At 33.5% G+C, this 16,340-nt stretch overlaps 1 protein-coding gene across 1 annotated transcript; it reads right to left on the reverse strand.

The window, feature by feature from the left end:
- Positions 1-2,567: 2,567 nt before the first annotated feature.
- Positions 2,568-6,449, reverse strand: LOC139844905 (probable inactive receptor kinase At1g48480). The gene is made up of 2 exons (XM_071835130.1): positions 4,930-6,449; positions 2,568-3,505 (listed from the first exon to the last, which is right to left on the reverse strand). The coding sequence occupies exons 1-2, from the start codon at positions 6,254-6,256 to the stop codon at positions 2,877-2,879; spliced, it is 1,956 nt and encodes a 651-aa protein (XP_071691231.1). The 5' UTR covers positions 6,257-6,449; the 3' UTR covers positions 2,568-2,876.
- Positions 6,450-16,340: the final 9,891 nt, after the last annotated feature.

A 16,340-nucleotide genomic window follows, 5' to 3' on the forward strand; every position in this document is an offset into this window, starting at 1 on the left:
TTACACCCTGCAAGTGTAACTAATGATAATCGAATTGAGGATTTTTGTTCTAACTCGCTGTGGAATGTTTGTTTTCCTTGTACTTGTGTTCAAAGTATAAAAGTAAGTAGTACAAAATGTAACAAAGTATATGTTTCTCAGCCCACAATTTAAAAGTATAAAAAGTTGTTGAAAAGGTGGGACTATGATCTCACCTCGAGTGCACGAGTATAAAAGTACTTCACAAGTAAACGTGTGCATGATAGTTGCTTAGCCTTGACCTAAACAAATAAGTTGTATCAATTAACCGGTTACGACACAAGGTCGGGTGAAATGTGTTCAATTAGTCCTATGGCTCGTTACGACTCGATTAAATATAGCATGTGAATCAATTTGTCAAGTTTCATACAAGAATCACGTATAAAAGCATGTTAGAACGATTGCATAAAAGTTTGGTTAAGTTTGACTAAAAGTCAAACTTGGTCAAAGTCAACGAAAAAGTCAACACGTTCGGGTCGGGTCCCGGACTATTTTTCTATGCTAGTTATTCATATACAAGTATATTAGAACAAGTTTCATGTGAATCGGAGGTCGATAGCTAGTCAAACATTTCACGTGAAAAGGGACATAATGAGCAGAATCTGGCCAGGCCAGTTCGCGCGCCGCGCGGGGATGGGGCGCGCCGCGCCACCATCTGGGCAGACCCTTTTCTGTTTTTCAAAGTATGCGCGAACCAAAACTCTTTCCAACCCAATTCTTGACCCGCAAACACCCAAAACATGTGTCTTATATCATCGGAAAGGAATTTTTTACAAGGAATACAACTAAACACAATTCATCAATCACAAACATCATTTACAATAGCCGAAATCTCATTAAGTGATCAATAAAAGTCCATTTTTAAAGTTTCAAGTTCATCAATCGCATTTTAAGTTTCGGGAATCCAATTCACACATATGATATGCCGTTTTGAAGGTAATGAAGCATACATTACTACTAAACACTAACAATTAACATTTCATGGCATTCAAGCATCAAAAGTTCATGTCAAGAACTATCAAACCCTAGTCAAACATCACAAAATCCTTAATCGGGTTTTTGAAGTTTTCTTAATCAACCTACACATCAAAATGTAGCTAATGATACTAGTAACACAATTAAAACATGAACTTTAACAATTAAACAACTTTTAATCATCCAAAATCAAAGATTAAGCTAACCCACTTCAAAAGTTCAAACTAGTTACTCAAATCAACAAATCGAGCAAACAAAATATATATTCATGCTAGACACGAGCCATAGACACTAACTAACACAATTTCAAGTCAAAAACACGAATTTATAGAAATCTAGAGTTTTTAGAAAGTTACCCAAACTTGATGAAATTTGTATCAAAATGTAGAGGATGAAGAGAGGATCACGAAAATGTAATTTGTTTTGAAGTTTGCTTCCAATCCCGAATTTAGATGATGATTTTATGAAGTTGGGGTTTGTGTTCAAAAATGAGAAGTAGAGAGAAAGGGAAGGATGAAGGTGGGTGGTGATAATGAATGGATGAGATGGGGTTTGACTAGTTGACCTAGTCACTAGTTAGGCCCCTTTGCAACTTTGGTCCCTCGAGTTTCAAAGCGGGTGCGGGAATTAACCAAACGAATATTTTAAAAACGCTCGTGTAAACGGGTGACGTTAAAATTAAATAACGAGGGATATTATTAAAAAAAAAAAGACGGTGTTAAAATAAATTTAACGGAAAAACGCGGGATGTTACAAGCAACACTCCTCTTGCTTTTACTTTCTCACGTTTAGCCTAGAAAATAATAAAAATGACTTTTATTATGTGTTTGTCAAATACCAAAAATAGATTATTACGATTTCAAAACATAATAATCAGAAATGAGAAATCAGTCTCCATACGTGAATTCAAACACATCTTAACGACAATTACTCAAGTTTCATTGAAATGGGGTATAAGGTCTAAGAGCCTGTTTATTTTTTACTTAATCATCTGTTTCTGTACAACTCTTAATTCAGAAGGTAAAATTGTTGTTCCTTTGTCATTTAATATGTCACTTAATCTGAAAGTTACTCTGTTTTCAAGAAAAATGGAATAAAACACCGTAATAATAAAAAGTAAATTTAGGGAAAAAGTAAACAGCCCTCTTGCTATCTATTCATAGCACGACCCCGGAATTATGGTGGTTGTCCACGTCAAGTTATCTACTAAAGCTAATTCAAGATGTGAGGTTCAAAATTTTTTTCAGGGATTATCTTGATATCAAAATCAATATACAGAGTATCATCTTCTTTTCCGGAAATAAAATAAAATAAAAGATGTAATAAATACTCCGTTATAATAATGCTATACTTGAACTTGAAAAGGTAAGTAAAAGATCATTATCATAAAACACATGATACTTGCTTTTCTTGCTGTTCTTGCTTTTCTTAAAGCAAAAGACAATCGTAATAACACCAGCCGTCCACCCGTCCACCCAATCTAAATTCAACCAACACATTGATTTCAACTACAATCTTGTTCTGATCTGTCAATTCGAACTATAAACCCTACTCTCACGGGCTGTTATATTGGTTTTAGCCGATTTATTGCCCAGTTTAAAATTAGTCCCTTCTTTAATAAAAGGTTGAAGAGGATAAACCGGTTTGGTTGGCAAAAAAAAAAAAAATGTTGCAAATGTAGGGGAATAAATGGGAAGAGCATAAGAAAGAAGATGCATAAACAAGTTAACTGTGCGAAATTTGAAACCCAAACCCACAATCAAACCAAACAAATGATTTAAAAGTACCTAAACTCGAACTGATTCCATTTCATTATGTAATCAAACTCATACACACAGTGTTACCTAACAATAAACTAAACACGATCTAAACTTGATCACCACTCACATACTCAAATCCGGCCCTAAACCCTGATCACGGTTTGAACCATGATCGTCCCCTCTCAACAAGCTAGAGCGACGCAGCTCCTCAATCCGGCTTACGACCTCTGAGATTGTAGGCCGGTTATCAGGGTACTGTGCCGCACAATCTATAGCCAACTGCAAAAGTTGCACCATTTCATCTTCCACATTCTGGTACCTCAGTAGCTCAAGGTCAAACACCTCAGAAGTCCACTCTTCTTTGACCGTTGACTGCACCCATCTCGGTAGGTCAACACCTTCTTCGTTTAAAAGGGCATGTGTGGGGGCCTTTCCTGTTAAAAGTTCCAACAGTAACACCCCGAAGCTGTAAACGTCTGCTTTTTGGGAGACTCTGCGTGGGTCGGTAACCTCTGGTGCACGATACCCGGCAACCCTGTTAGGGGTTGAGTGCAGGCCCATGACATTGGCTAGACCGAAATCGGATACCCGGGCTCCTAAAGATTTGGTCAACAGGACATTTGATGATTTAATATTCCCATGGGAAATATTGTTGCCGTGACTGTGTAAATACTCGATGCCACGCGCAGCTCCTAACGCAATGGCTGACCGTATTTCCCAGTTCAAAGGTGTCCTGCCACCTCCTTTATTTCCTGAAACAATCGAGAATCGCAATCAGAATACTTCATTTACTGAAAAAGATGACAATGTTGTTGGTCATTCTTGTGATAGATCCATGTAAATTAAGTAACCATGATAATAAGAGTTGCCAATTTGACTCATTTACTTATCAATTGGCTAATTTAGAGAATGTTTTATATGTAATGGGTCACATAAGACAAACAAAAGCATATAGCTAGAAACGCAACTGGTCAAATGGGTCAGAGAGATGAAGAATCATAAGGGTGTATTCTCGATGCATAAAAAAAAGCCATATTCTGAACATAGTATGCGGCACAAAGATTATAGTACAAAATTGTGTGACCCACTCATATCACCACCTCTAATTTAATCTACCAAAAAAGCCATAAAGAGTATTCTTAGACCAGAAATATGGTGGTTAGAATTAAAAGCAATTGCCATGAAAAAGGGGGCTAACTTAAAGCTCTGTTCATAAAGACATCAAACTCCTTTACTTTTTAAAACTCTGAAAAGGAATTTTAAAGTTTGCAAAACGAACCATTTTAATACAAATTGCATAAATGTAAACGCAAAATATAATACTTTAATAATGTAACAATATAGTAGATAATAATAAAAAAAACATACAAAAATAAAATACATTTTTCAAAAATCACAAAAATTTCTAACTAAATCCATAATTCTCAAACAGGTTAAACCAAATTCTCCTGAAAATGACTTAGACTTACAAGAAGGGAATCATTTTGTAAAATAACCATTGAAGTTGGGAAAGCAAAACAAGTACAAACAATTGCTATTTATTGTGTTCATTGACATAAAAATTGAAAAGTTGAAAGGTTATATTGCAAATAATAACATTAGCCAAAGAAATTCCAAACTTTAATTAGATTTTTATATTATTAGAAATACAAAAGGTTTATTTACATGGAATTGGCCAATTCAACTGTTAAAATTTTTGATTTGACTATTGCAATGGATGGTTCTATAGAATACTTCTCCTAAAATTGACAAGCTACATACATATATAAAAACAAATTGTCAAAAGAAGATGATTAGTACAACAAATAAGCAAATGGCATCTCTGGCCATTATATGTTCTTATAATATACATAGACAGATGTCAGCAAGTTGTTTAAAAGCTGACAAAATGTAACAATCATTATAGTTATTTTTATACTTGTTATAATAATTCAAAAGCTCAACAATCAGATTTTAAAAACAAGTTAAGAACATTCTTGGTTCACAAAAAATACTTTGAAAACGTTTAATCATCAATTACTGCCATAAGTTTCAGCTATTAGTTTCCAAAACAAACAAACTTCAATTTTGTATTACTATGATAGTTAGTTAACACATTAAAAAACAAAATAAAAAATAAAGATGCAAGCACTAAAAATTGAAAATATAAAAAAAAGGGGGGAATCAAATAGCAAACCATGAAGAAGTGCAGAAAGGCTTCCCATTGGCATATAATCATACACAAGCAGCTTTTCTTCTCTGCTGTAATAATAAGCCCTCAGTGGAACCAAATTCTCATGGTCCATTGCACCCACAAATTCAATCTTCTCCCTAAACTCCGGCTCCAAAACCGTAACATCCTTCAATCTTTTGACCGCAACCATAATTCCAGCCTCCAGCACCGCCTTATATGCAGTCCCAAACGTCCCTTTCCCAAGCACTTCAGCAGAAGCTCGCAACAAATCCTCCAAATCAAACACAGCAGTTGAATTCCTGAAAAACACTAGTTTCTTATTAGAACTAATAACATCTCCACCCCCTGCATTTCCACCTGTTGTCGTCATTGCCGCTGCAGCAGCTGCCGCCACTGAGAACCCATTACTACCCGAACCTGTCAATGGTTTTTCCCCTAAAACTTCAGCATCATTACGCTTCATCCCACCACCAATATCAATAGAGCTTGTTTTCTTACCACTCTTTCGACAAATAATAAATACCAAAATCAGGATAACAACAAGACCTAATAAAGATCCAATTACAATTCCGGCAATCGCACCGCCAGACAAACTGTTTTTCTTCTTCCTGTTTCTATTAAAATCAACCGAAACAGCAGGTGGAACATTCAACGAATTAGGGCACAATTTGTCAAGGGGAGAACCGCAAAGCGAGTTCCCCAAAAACGATTCTCTCGGTTTCGATTGAAGCGATTTCGGAACAGTGCCATTTAAATTATTAAATGACACATTAAACTGCTCCAAATTAGGGTTTTCAAGCTCAGGTAAAGTACCAGAAAACTGGTTGTTCTCCAAATACAAAGTTTTCAACCGAGTAAAATTATTAAAACTAGTTGAAATCTCACCACTAAAATTATTTTCAGCAATATTTAACCCAATTAGGTCACGTAAACTACTGAAGAAAGCCTCCGGAAACGAACCGGTAAAACGATTACCTTGTAAATTCAAATTGCGTAACCCGGTACACGAAGACAGATCGACCGGAATCGAACCGGACAAGGCGTTGAACCGGAGGCTCAACGTACGAAGTTCCGTCAAGTTTTTGAAAATACCAAGGGGAAGCTCACCTACAAGTGACACACCTGGAAGATGAAGACCAGTAACACGGTTACCGTTGGAGTCACATTTTACACCGGACCAGTTACACGGTGTTTGTTCGGCGGTGGTCCAGAGAAGTGTACGGCCGCCGACGGCTGACCGGAGAGAAAGGAGCGCGGCTCGGTCGGAAGCCAGATCCGCCATTATTCCGGCGGGTAGAAGAAGCAGAATGTGAAAAATAAAAAACAGCATTGTTGCGGTTACCGACTGAAACCCTACTTTTTATTTAATTTAAAATTATAATAAATAAATAATAAATATAAATAAATATGAGGAGGAAGAGGAATGTTTTAATTTTAGGAAATTGTAATGCTAACACTGTGATTTCGTCATTGAAACGGAGGAATAGCAGCAGGAGCACACGGAGGGAGATGTAGATAGATATAAAGTGATGTGTGTATGTATAGGTATAGGTATAGATATAGATGTAGATATATAGAGAGATATACACAGGCTGTAAACCCTATGTTCATGAGTCAAAAATTAGTCGCGGGAAGAGTGATAGTGTACGCTAATTTTCATTAGGATTTTTTAGTCCATTTTTTTTTTTTTTCCTTATGGTATAATAACGAAAACTTGAACAGAAATGAATATATTTTTTTAAAAGAAAACAACTTCAACTGAAACATACAACTGAAAATCGAAGAAGCTCATATTTAAAAAGCGACAAAACAAGTTCTAGTTATCTATAACCGAGCTTCTCCGAAACTAAAATAAAATTGAATATCAAAATAAACTAACAATACTATAAAACACACAAAGCTAAACAAAAAACGCTTGTACAAATCACGAACAACAAACACGCATGATGCCCCAAAACGAAATGCCCTAATATCAAATTTTGTATAATTAGTGTTACAGGCGAATAAAACTTTTGTAAAATTTAATAGTTGTGAATTTAAAGTTAACAAATATGATTGTCATGTAAAATACTTTTATACACATTAACAACACCATCATAGCTAGAAAAGTATTACTTATTTACTAAATTATTACTTTCTCCATTTCATAAAAATTATTATTTTCTTTTATGTCGGATATGTTTGATAAAAAAAAAAATTTAGAGCTTTTAGAAACTTTTAACTTTTATAAAAAGATTTGTATTATATAAAAAGTTTTGTTTGGTTACAATAATTTATAGTTCTTGACGGAGGAACGTACTAGAAGCCAGAAGCTCCTAAAACTAACGTTTGATAAAAAAAAAACAAAACTCATAGTTTTTTTTTTTTATCATTTTACATGGATAAACTTGGCGTTCAACTCATTTTTGCTATTTTTTATTAGTATCTAAAATATTTTAATTATTTTTATCCTCTTTTTCACCCAATTTTCAATCGGACTTTAACACATCATCTTATTATTACTTAATTTACCAACACATCCGCCAAGAACTAGGGGTGTTCAAAACCGGATATCCGAAAATTCGGATAGTGGATTTTGTCATCCGATATCCGAATCCGAAATTTCGGATATCCGAAATTTCGGATTCGGATACCGGATTATCCGAATATCCGAACTTTATTTTTAATATTTTTCAACTTCTTCTCCTTCACACAAATCTACCCAACAATTAAACTTTTTACAAAATTCTTTTCATCTCTACATCATTTCATTCGGTTGATGTTCGTATAATCAATTTTATCTGCTCCAAAAATTACATAAGACTCTACACATTGGTCAGCAAGCAATGGGTGCCAAGCCATACCCTCTTTTTGAACATTTATCTATACAGATGCAAAATAAGAGTGATCTACAAATTATAGCTTTAACTCAATTAGAATTGCAACAAGTAAAGGAAACGTCAAACATATAGATGATGATTCAAATGGGACCTACCTTTTCTTCTTCATATCTCCCAGCACCTCAATTTTCCTTGAAATCTCCCCATACCCCCAATTTTTTCAAAGAATCTACCGTGATGAAAAAGTGAAGATGAAGAACGAAGTTAAACAATGTTCAGATGTAGATTTGTTTTTGAATTTTTGTACCCAACAACCTATCTGGCCCATCTCGTATTTTTATTTTTTTTTTTTTTTAATTTTTATGGCCCAAGCAGCCTAACAGCCCAATACAACACTAACATAAAAAATTAACAAGTATATATATTTTCGGATATTCGGATATCCGAATATCCGAAAATTTTGAAAAGTGTTATCCGAAACCCGAATCCAAAAAACCGGATATCCGATTTTCGGATATCCGAAAATCCATTTCAAGTAATCATCCAAGATCATCCAAGTTTTCTAAATCCATTTCAAGTAATCATCCAAGATCAAGAAACCTTTGTTACTTACAGTAGGTTATCTTTCTAATACAAGGTAATAATCATATTCAAACTTTAATTCAATTTCTATAACTATAACTATAACAATCTTATTTCGAGTGGAAATCTTACTTGAAATTGTTTTCGTGTCATGATTCTACTTCAAGAACTTTCAAGTCATCCAAGGATCCTTTGAAGCTAGATCTATTTTTCTCATTTCCAGTAGGTTTATCCAAGGAACTTGAGGTAGTAATGATGTTCATAACATCATTCGATTCATACATATAAAGCTATCTTATTCGAAGGTTTAAACTTGTAATCACTAGAACATAGTTTAGTTAATTCTAAACTTGTTCGCAAATAAAAGTTAATCCTTCTAACTTGACTTTTAAAATCAACTAAACACATGTTCTATATCTATATGATATGCTAACTTAATGATTTAAAACCTGGAAACATGAAAAACACCGTAAAATCGGATTTACGCCGTCGTAGTAACACCGCGGGCTGTTTTGGGTTAGTTAATTAAAAACTACGATAAACTTTGATTTAAAAGTTGTTATTCTGGGAAAATGATTTTTGTTATGAATATGAAACTATATCCAAAAATTATGGTTAAACTCAAAGTGGAAGTATGTTTTCTAAAATGGTCATCTAGACGTCGTTCTTTCGACTGAAATGACTACCTTTACAAAAACGACTTGTAACTTATTTTTTCGACTATAAACCTATACTTTTTCTGTTTAGATTCATAAAATAGAGTTCAATATGAAACCATAGCAATTTGATTCACTCAAAACGGATTTAAAATGAAGAAGTTATGGGTAAAACAAGATTGGATAATTTTTCTCATTTTAGCTACGTGAAAATTGGTAACAAATCTATTCCAACCATAACTTAATCAACTTGTATTGTATATTATGTAATCTTGAGATACCATAGACACGTATACAATGTTTCGACCTATCATGTCGACACATCTATATATATTTCGGAACAACCATAGACACTCTATATGTGAATGTTGGAGTTAGCTATACAGGGTTGAGGTTGATTCCAAAATATATATAGTTTGAGTTGTGATCAATACTGAGATACGTATACACTGGGTCGTGGATTGATTCAAGATAATATTTATCGATTTATTTCTGTACATCTAACTGTGGACAACTAGTTGTAGGTTACTAACGAGGACAGCTGACTTAATAAACTTAAAACATCAAAATATATTAAAAGTGTTGTAAATATATTTTGAACATACTTTGATATATATGTATATATTGTTATAGGTTCGTGAATCAACCAGTGGCCAAGTCTTACTTTCCGACGAAGTAAAAATCTGTGAAAGTGAGTTATAGTCCCACTTTTAAAATCTAATATTTTTGGGATGAGAATACATGCATGTTTTATAAATGATTTACAAAATAGACACAAGTACGTGAAACTACATTCTATGGTTGAATTATCGAAATCGAATATGCTTCTTTTTATTAAGTCTGGTAATCTAAGAATTAGGAAACAGACACCCTAATTGACGCGAATCCTAAAGATAGATCTATTGGGCCTAACAAACCCCATCCAAAGTACCGGATGCTTTAGTACTTCGAAATTTATATCATATCCGAAGGGTGTCCCGGAATGATGGGGATATTCTTATATATGCATCTTGTTAATGTCGGTTACCAGGTGTTCACCATATGAATGATTTTTATCTCTATGTATGGGATGTGTATTGAAATATGAAATCTTGTGGTCTATTGTTACGATTTGATATATATAGGTTAAACCTATAACTCACCAACATTTTTGTTGACGTTTAAAGCATGTTTATTCTCAGGTGAATACTAAGAGCTTCCGCTGTTGCATACTAAAATAAGGACAAGATTTGGAGTCCATGTTTGTATGATATTGTGTAAAAACTGCATTCAAGAAACTGATTTCGATGTAACATATTTGTATTGTAAACCATTATGTAATGGTCGTGTGTAAACAGGATATTTTAGATTATCATTATTTGATAATCTACGTAAAGCTTTTTAGATTATCATTAGCATTCAAGAAAGGATTTTTCGGATCGAATTTTCGGATTTTTCGGATAGCGGATTCGGATACGGATATTTTGAACACCCCTACCAAGAACCCTACCCCTACCAGTCAACACGTCAACACGCTCGCAATAGTTAAAGATTGTCTTAGTGTTTATTTATGTTAATTTTAGGGAAGATTATAATTTGAGATTAATTGTTTGAAGAAGAAGAAGAAGAAGAAGAATAAAAAAATAATGAGTGAAAATGTTGAAGAAAATAGAAAGTAAAAAGTAGACTAGTAGGCTTTTTTTTATTTAATTTGAACTAAAACACGCAAAATAGTACCATGAGAGAAAAATTCTTACTTCCTAGTCATTGACTTGTCATTTTTTTTTTTTTTTAAGTTTAGCTTAGTTACATTACTATATTTTATTCAATCTGTTAATTTGATCATGTGTATATAATATTTATTCATACTTTTCAACTTAAATGAGTAATTTACACATTAAAGTATGAAAATTCCTTCAAGTTGTGCCACTAGTCTATAGTAAGCCCTATTTCTTCTACTAAAATTAATGGATGTATTTAAGTTGTGTAAGTGTTTTTTTAAGCTGTGTGTATATTTACACGGGCGAAACTAATAATGGGCGGGCCACTTGGCCCAGTAGATTTGTACTAAAACCCCAGAAAATTTTTGGTCTTTTTCATTTTGTTCCAGTGAATTTTATTTATCCAAAAGTCACAATATTTTACGCCCAAATGTTCCATATTTTGCCTAAAAGCCTCCGTATTTTGGTCAAAAGAATACATATTTACCTAAAAACCTCCATATGTTGCCTAAAAATTTGTTACGCTTTAAAAAAAAAAATCACACCCGATGAAGAAAATTCATGCTCTGCCACTAATATATGTTCCCCGTCAAGACTTTCACAACATCAGTTGTAACGGATTCGGTGAATTTGTAATATATGATTTGTTTTTTTAGTGTCTTGCTATATAGGTTATTTTAATACATTTCGTTATGGTTAATAAAAAAACATTATATTTCAAATAAAAGGGTAATTTTATTATATTCACTTCAACTAACATTAATTATTAAGGTATTTTTTATGCAAATCAAAATTATGTATAAACAAATATGTAGATTCACCTAACTTTAAAAGTCATATCATAGAGGTTGACAATTATTAAATATGAAACCGGCCATTATATATTTACAATATTCCTTTAGTATGTATAAATTAGAATAGAGTAATATAATATAATATAATATAATATAATATAATATAATATAATATAATAATTTATAGATGATTAATTTATTTTATAGTGGTGAATTAATTAGAAAAAAAACTCTCTAGTAAGAGATTAGAAGAGCAATTACAATGTTTTTACAAGCTAAAAATTCCAATAATAGTTCAACAAATTAAAAAAAAAATTATGAACCAATTATTAGATGATAGTCTTCATTAAAAGATGACTATTAAAAATCGCGCTATTATGAAATCTCCACAAGAACCATCAGGTAGTTGTCGTGAATATTAGGGATGAGATCGGTACGGATACCGAACCGAACCGAACCGTACCGAAACCGAAAGTACCGATATCGAAATTGTCCAAAATCAAGAACCGAATATCAAACCGAACTAGGAAAACGGTACCAGTTCGGTACCGGTACCGGTATTTTCGCTATAATACCGAATGGAACCGAATTCCATTAAGAGATATACATCTTAATTTCATATGTTCGGACTTGTAAACTTATATATTGATTTGCAGAAAGATTAATACAAAAAATGAGGTTGAGTTTGCTTGCAAGTGAATAAATTTCAATTTCTAGCGTGTGTCGATGTTCAACTAATCGACTCCTCGTCGAGTTTTCAAAATTTGTTGTTTGGATATTCTGTAACTTTTCCTTTACATCATGGAGATTAACCAAATCCCATTTGGTATCAAAATAACTGAACCTGCTTGTGTTATCTAAAAAAAAATAGCAGTTTATATAATATCAAAATCAACGTAATATCTTATTTTACAACCTAATAACATGTACTCCGTAAATTATTCGACTCTCACTTTTGCTCTTTAACTGTAACTAATATATTCTTACATTGAAAACTAATCTCTACGTCCACTACCTTTTGTTGAATAAATAATACGAGTACTATATAATTAACTGAGTAATTGCTAGTAATATATTGTATATTTACCATGATAGTTGTTGATGACTTGTAATTTTCACAATTAGGTATGTATTTTATTTCGGTTTCCCTGTACCGAACCGGTACCGATTGTACCGACACCGATTATACCCAAAACCAAGAACCGATACCGAAACCGAATCCCTGTTGGTACCGGTACGGTACCGGTTCGGTTTCGGTTTTTCGGGATTTTTGCTCATCCCTAATCGTGATAACATAAACTTCGACCTTGGGTGATGTTAGAAAAAACAACTTGATTTTTTTTGCTGCTACCGTGTCAACCTTCTTGTCAGTTTTTTTACGTGGGTCTCACTCGTTGAAAAATTCAAGTATATTAAATGAGAATTGAATTGTTACAATAATAATAATTATTAAGTAATCATTTCACAATCATATGTTTGAGTTGTTTTTTTTTTTATTCCATGAATCTATAAACTTTTTCTTGCATTGTGATAGGTGCCATTAACCAAACCCTTATCACAATATTGTAGTTGCTTGATGAGAAACAGTACTTGATTGATGTAAAAACACAATTATAGCAAGATTTATTTAGAGAATCACGATATGTAAAAACAACCCCCTGGTCACTTCTTATTTTTCTCCTTTTCAACCTTAAATAGCAAAAAAAAAATTAATATTTATTATTTTTTTGTGAAAAGCTAAAACAGTTTTATTTTCAAAACGTGATAATCAAAAAATCTATCTCTAAACGTGAAGCCAAACACCCCTTCAATCAAATGTCACAAAACAAACAAGACGTTAAACGAATCGAAATAGGAAATTTTAGATACAAGTCGAATTAGTTTGACAACGTTCACATATATTTTAAATGCATTTATAAATAGTAAATGTCTATTAGATAAGTTACAATAATAATATAAATAGTCTCTTTCTTCAAACCAACAATTTTTTCAATTGATGATGATTTGTTACATGGCCACGCTCGAACCACTCATGGACCACCCTCAGTCAAATGGACCACTGAACACCATCGCACTACCAAATCAACGTACCACACACCGAACCACCACTAGAACACTGCCATACCACCACCGAGTCACCATATATTATTTATTAATATTAATAACAAATATAATTTCCGCGAAGTATCTCTCTCTCTCTCTCTCTCTATATATATATATATATATATATATATATATATATACACACCATAAAAAGGTATAGAACCGTAAGAACGTTTTAATTACATGGTGTCTATGCATTTAAATTTAACAAATTACAAATAAATGTTATTCAATGCTCAAATCATAGGCAAACAGATATTCACAATCACAAGTTACACGTTAAATTGTAAAATATATGAAATGTTCGTATGCTCACAAATTCATGTGCACGAGAAATTATATACTTGATTATATAGGTAAATTATAGGTTATTTCAAATAATTTATTGTTTAAACTTACTCTCTATCAACATTTATATGTGATTTAATCAACTTATCTATATCGGGCTAAATTTCGAAAAAAACACTTCACACAAGATGAAAACAAAACGATGCAAATAAACTCTAATTAAAATATTACTCATGATGAATGTTATCAATTATTTCTTCGATCGTTTTCCCGCCTAAATAATAACATTCGTCACAAAGTATTTTTTTTAAATGTTCATATTTTCACCTAACAACAACAAAACTCTACTTAGAGTGAAACACACAAGAATAGAAAAAATCTTTCATTTCAATGTTTTATGAATAAACAAATTACTTACCAATGGACCATGTGACCCCTATCTTTTCATTTACGTTTACCTTTTTAATCAACTTAATAAGACATAACCTGAGTTCAAAATTGACAATCTGTGCATCAAACTGATGGTCAAACTTTAGACACAGCAAGACTTTAAAGCAGATGCAAGCTCATTAAATTGTGGGCACCCTGTAGTTGGTTGTGGTTTTAAGGTAGGAATTAGGTTTGGTTAAATAATGATATAAAGAAACCTACTCAAGTCACATAACTTGACGAAGATCAAAAAAGAAATTGTATAAAACTCTGCAAATTCATTCTGTTAAGTGCACTGCTCATCCAACTAAAAAGCCTCAATCTGTAATTTCAATATGATTGGTAACCACCTAGTTGGGGGAGGGTTGCAAAACTTTTAAACGGATATTGAGTTTCTGTTTATGTTAGCTGTAAAAGTGGAGTATTTTTACAGATGTACGCAACTTAGGAGGGTTATTCCCGACCGTTTTATACCCTTTTTTCTTTTCACTTTCAGTTTATTCAAAACTTACTTCACAATCTCTCTAACACATAGGTTGACTGATGAGTGATCATATACATGGCATTGTATATGTATATTTTATTTGCTAAAGGCCAAAAGCAGAACTACGCGAATTATAAGGCAAAGCTATGCAATATTCGCTGAAAACAAGTACAGCGGTTATGTTTTCGCATTAATGCAAGACCGCGGTTTAATCCGCTGAGTTTCCGCGGATAGTTAACTAACTCGCAGATCGCGGATATTCCAAATACTATAAATAGGGAGCTTGGCCTCTCATTTATAGGTTGTTGATTCTCTGCTATTTTGCCTAAGCCTTTGTAATTTCCACTTGTGATCTTGCCCAAGGGATTTTTACACCGCGCAAAGGTGAATTATGCTAATTAACAATCAAGACCGGGTCGGGGTGGTTGATCACTTGATAGTTAAAGTGAAAGACGATCATCGGGGCCCAAAATAATCATCAAACATTCCATCCTCCATTATAATCTTATTGCACTCAATCCGTAATTAAGTAACATCATTAATTAAGGATTGATCAATTGACGCCATCCGTGGGACACGTTTTACAAATTAAACTGAAAATTTTTTGTTTCGTGCCATCAAACAATTAAATCGTCGGTTTAATTTCAATCGTGTTTTTGTTGTGATGATTTACAGGTGCATACATCTAAAATCGGCGGTGAATTGCTTGATTGCTTAGAATAATGAGTAATATTGGAAATAATAGTGATGTAGTGGTCGCTGTGCGAGCAAATGCCCAAAAAAGAGGAAAAAAGCGAAAGTCCGCTAAAATGTATCATAATTGGCAATTTGCGCCAATTAGTTTCCCGAAAATGCAGAGCGATGATTTCTCTGAAATGCCGATAGTGGTATCGTGCAAAATCGCGGAAGCTGACATGACAGTCATGAAAGTCCATGTCGATAACGGCAGTAGCGTCGATATTATTTACGAACAATGTTTCGCTCAACTGCCAGAAAGTATTAAAATGTACCTGCAAACAACCGCGGATTCGCTAACCGGTTTTGCAGGAGAATCTTCATTACCTATAGGTATTTTGCCATTAAACATCGAGCTAGCCGATGTAAATGACGACGTTTTGGTCCGACAAGCTCGGTTAGATTTTTATGTTATGCGATCCTCTTCTCGCTATAACATGCTGATGGGAAGAACCGCTATAAGTAAATTTGGAATTGTCCCGTCCACAATTCATGGCATGATTAAGTTTCCAACATATAAAGGAGTCGCCACAATACGTTCAATGAGCATTATGCCTATTTGTGCGGCTGTTAATATAAAAACCGCAGGGCAGGAACCTGTAGATGATGCGGATACTATGGAAATAATTAATCCCGCATATCCAGAGCAGAAAATCAAAGTAGGACGTAATGTTAGTGCGGATACTAGAAAACAAATTGTGCAATTACTTGTTCAGTATATGGATGTTTTTGCCTGGTGCGAAAATGATATGACTGGTGTTCCGCGTCATATTGCGGAACTAAAACCCGTAGTGCAAAAGCGAAGGGGTATGGCCCCAGATCGC

Source organism: Rutidosis leptorrhynchoides, chromosome 4 (genome assembly GCF_046630445.1).
Source record: "Rutidosis leptorrhynchoides isolate AG116_Rl617_1_P2 chromosome 4, CSIRO_AGI_Rlap_v1, whole genome shotgun sequence".
In the NCBI taxonomy this organism is placed as follows: Eukaryota; Viridiplantae; Streptophyta; class Magnoliopsida; order Asterales; family Asteraceae; genus Rutidosis; species Rutidosis leptorrhynchoides.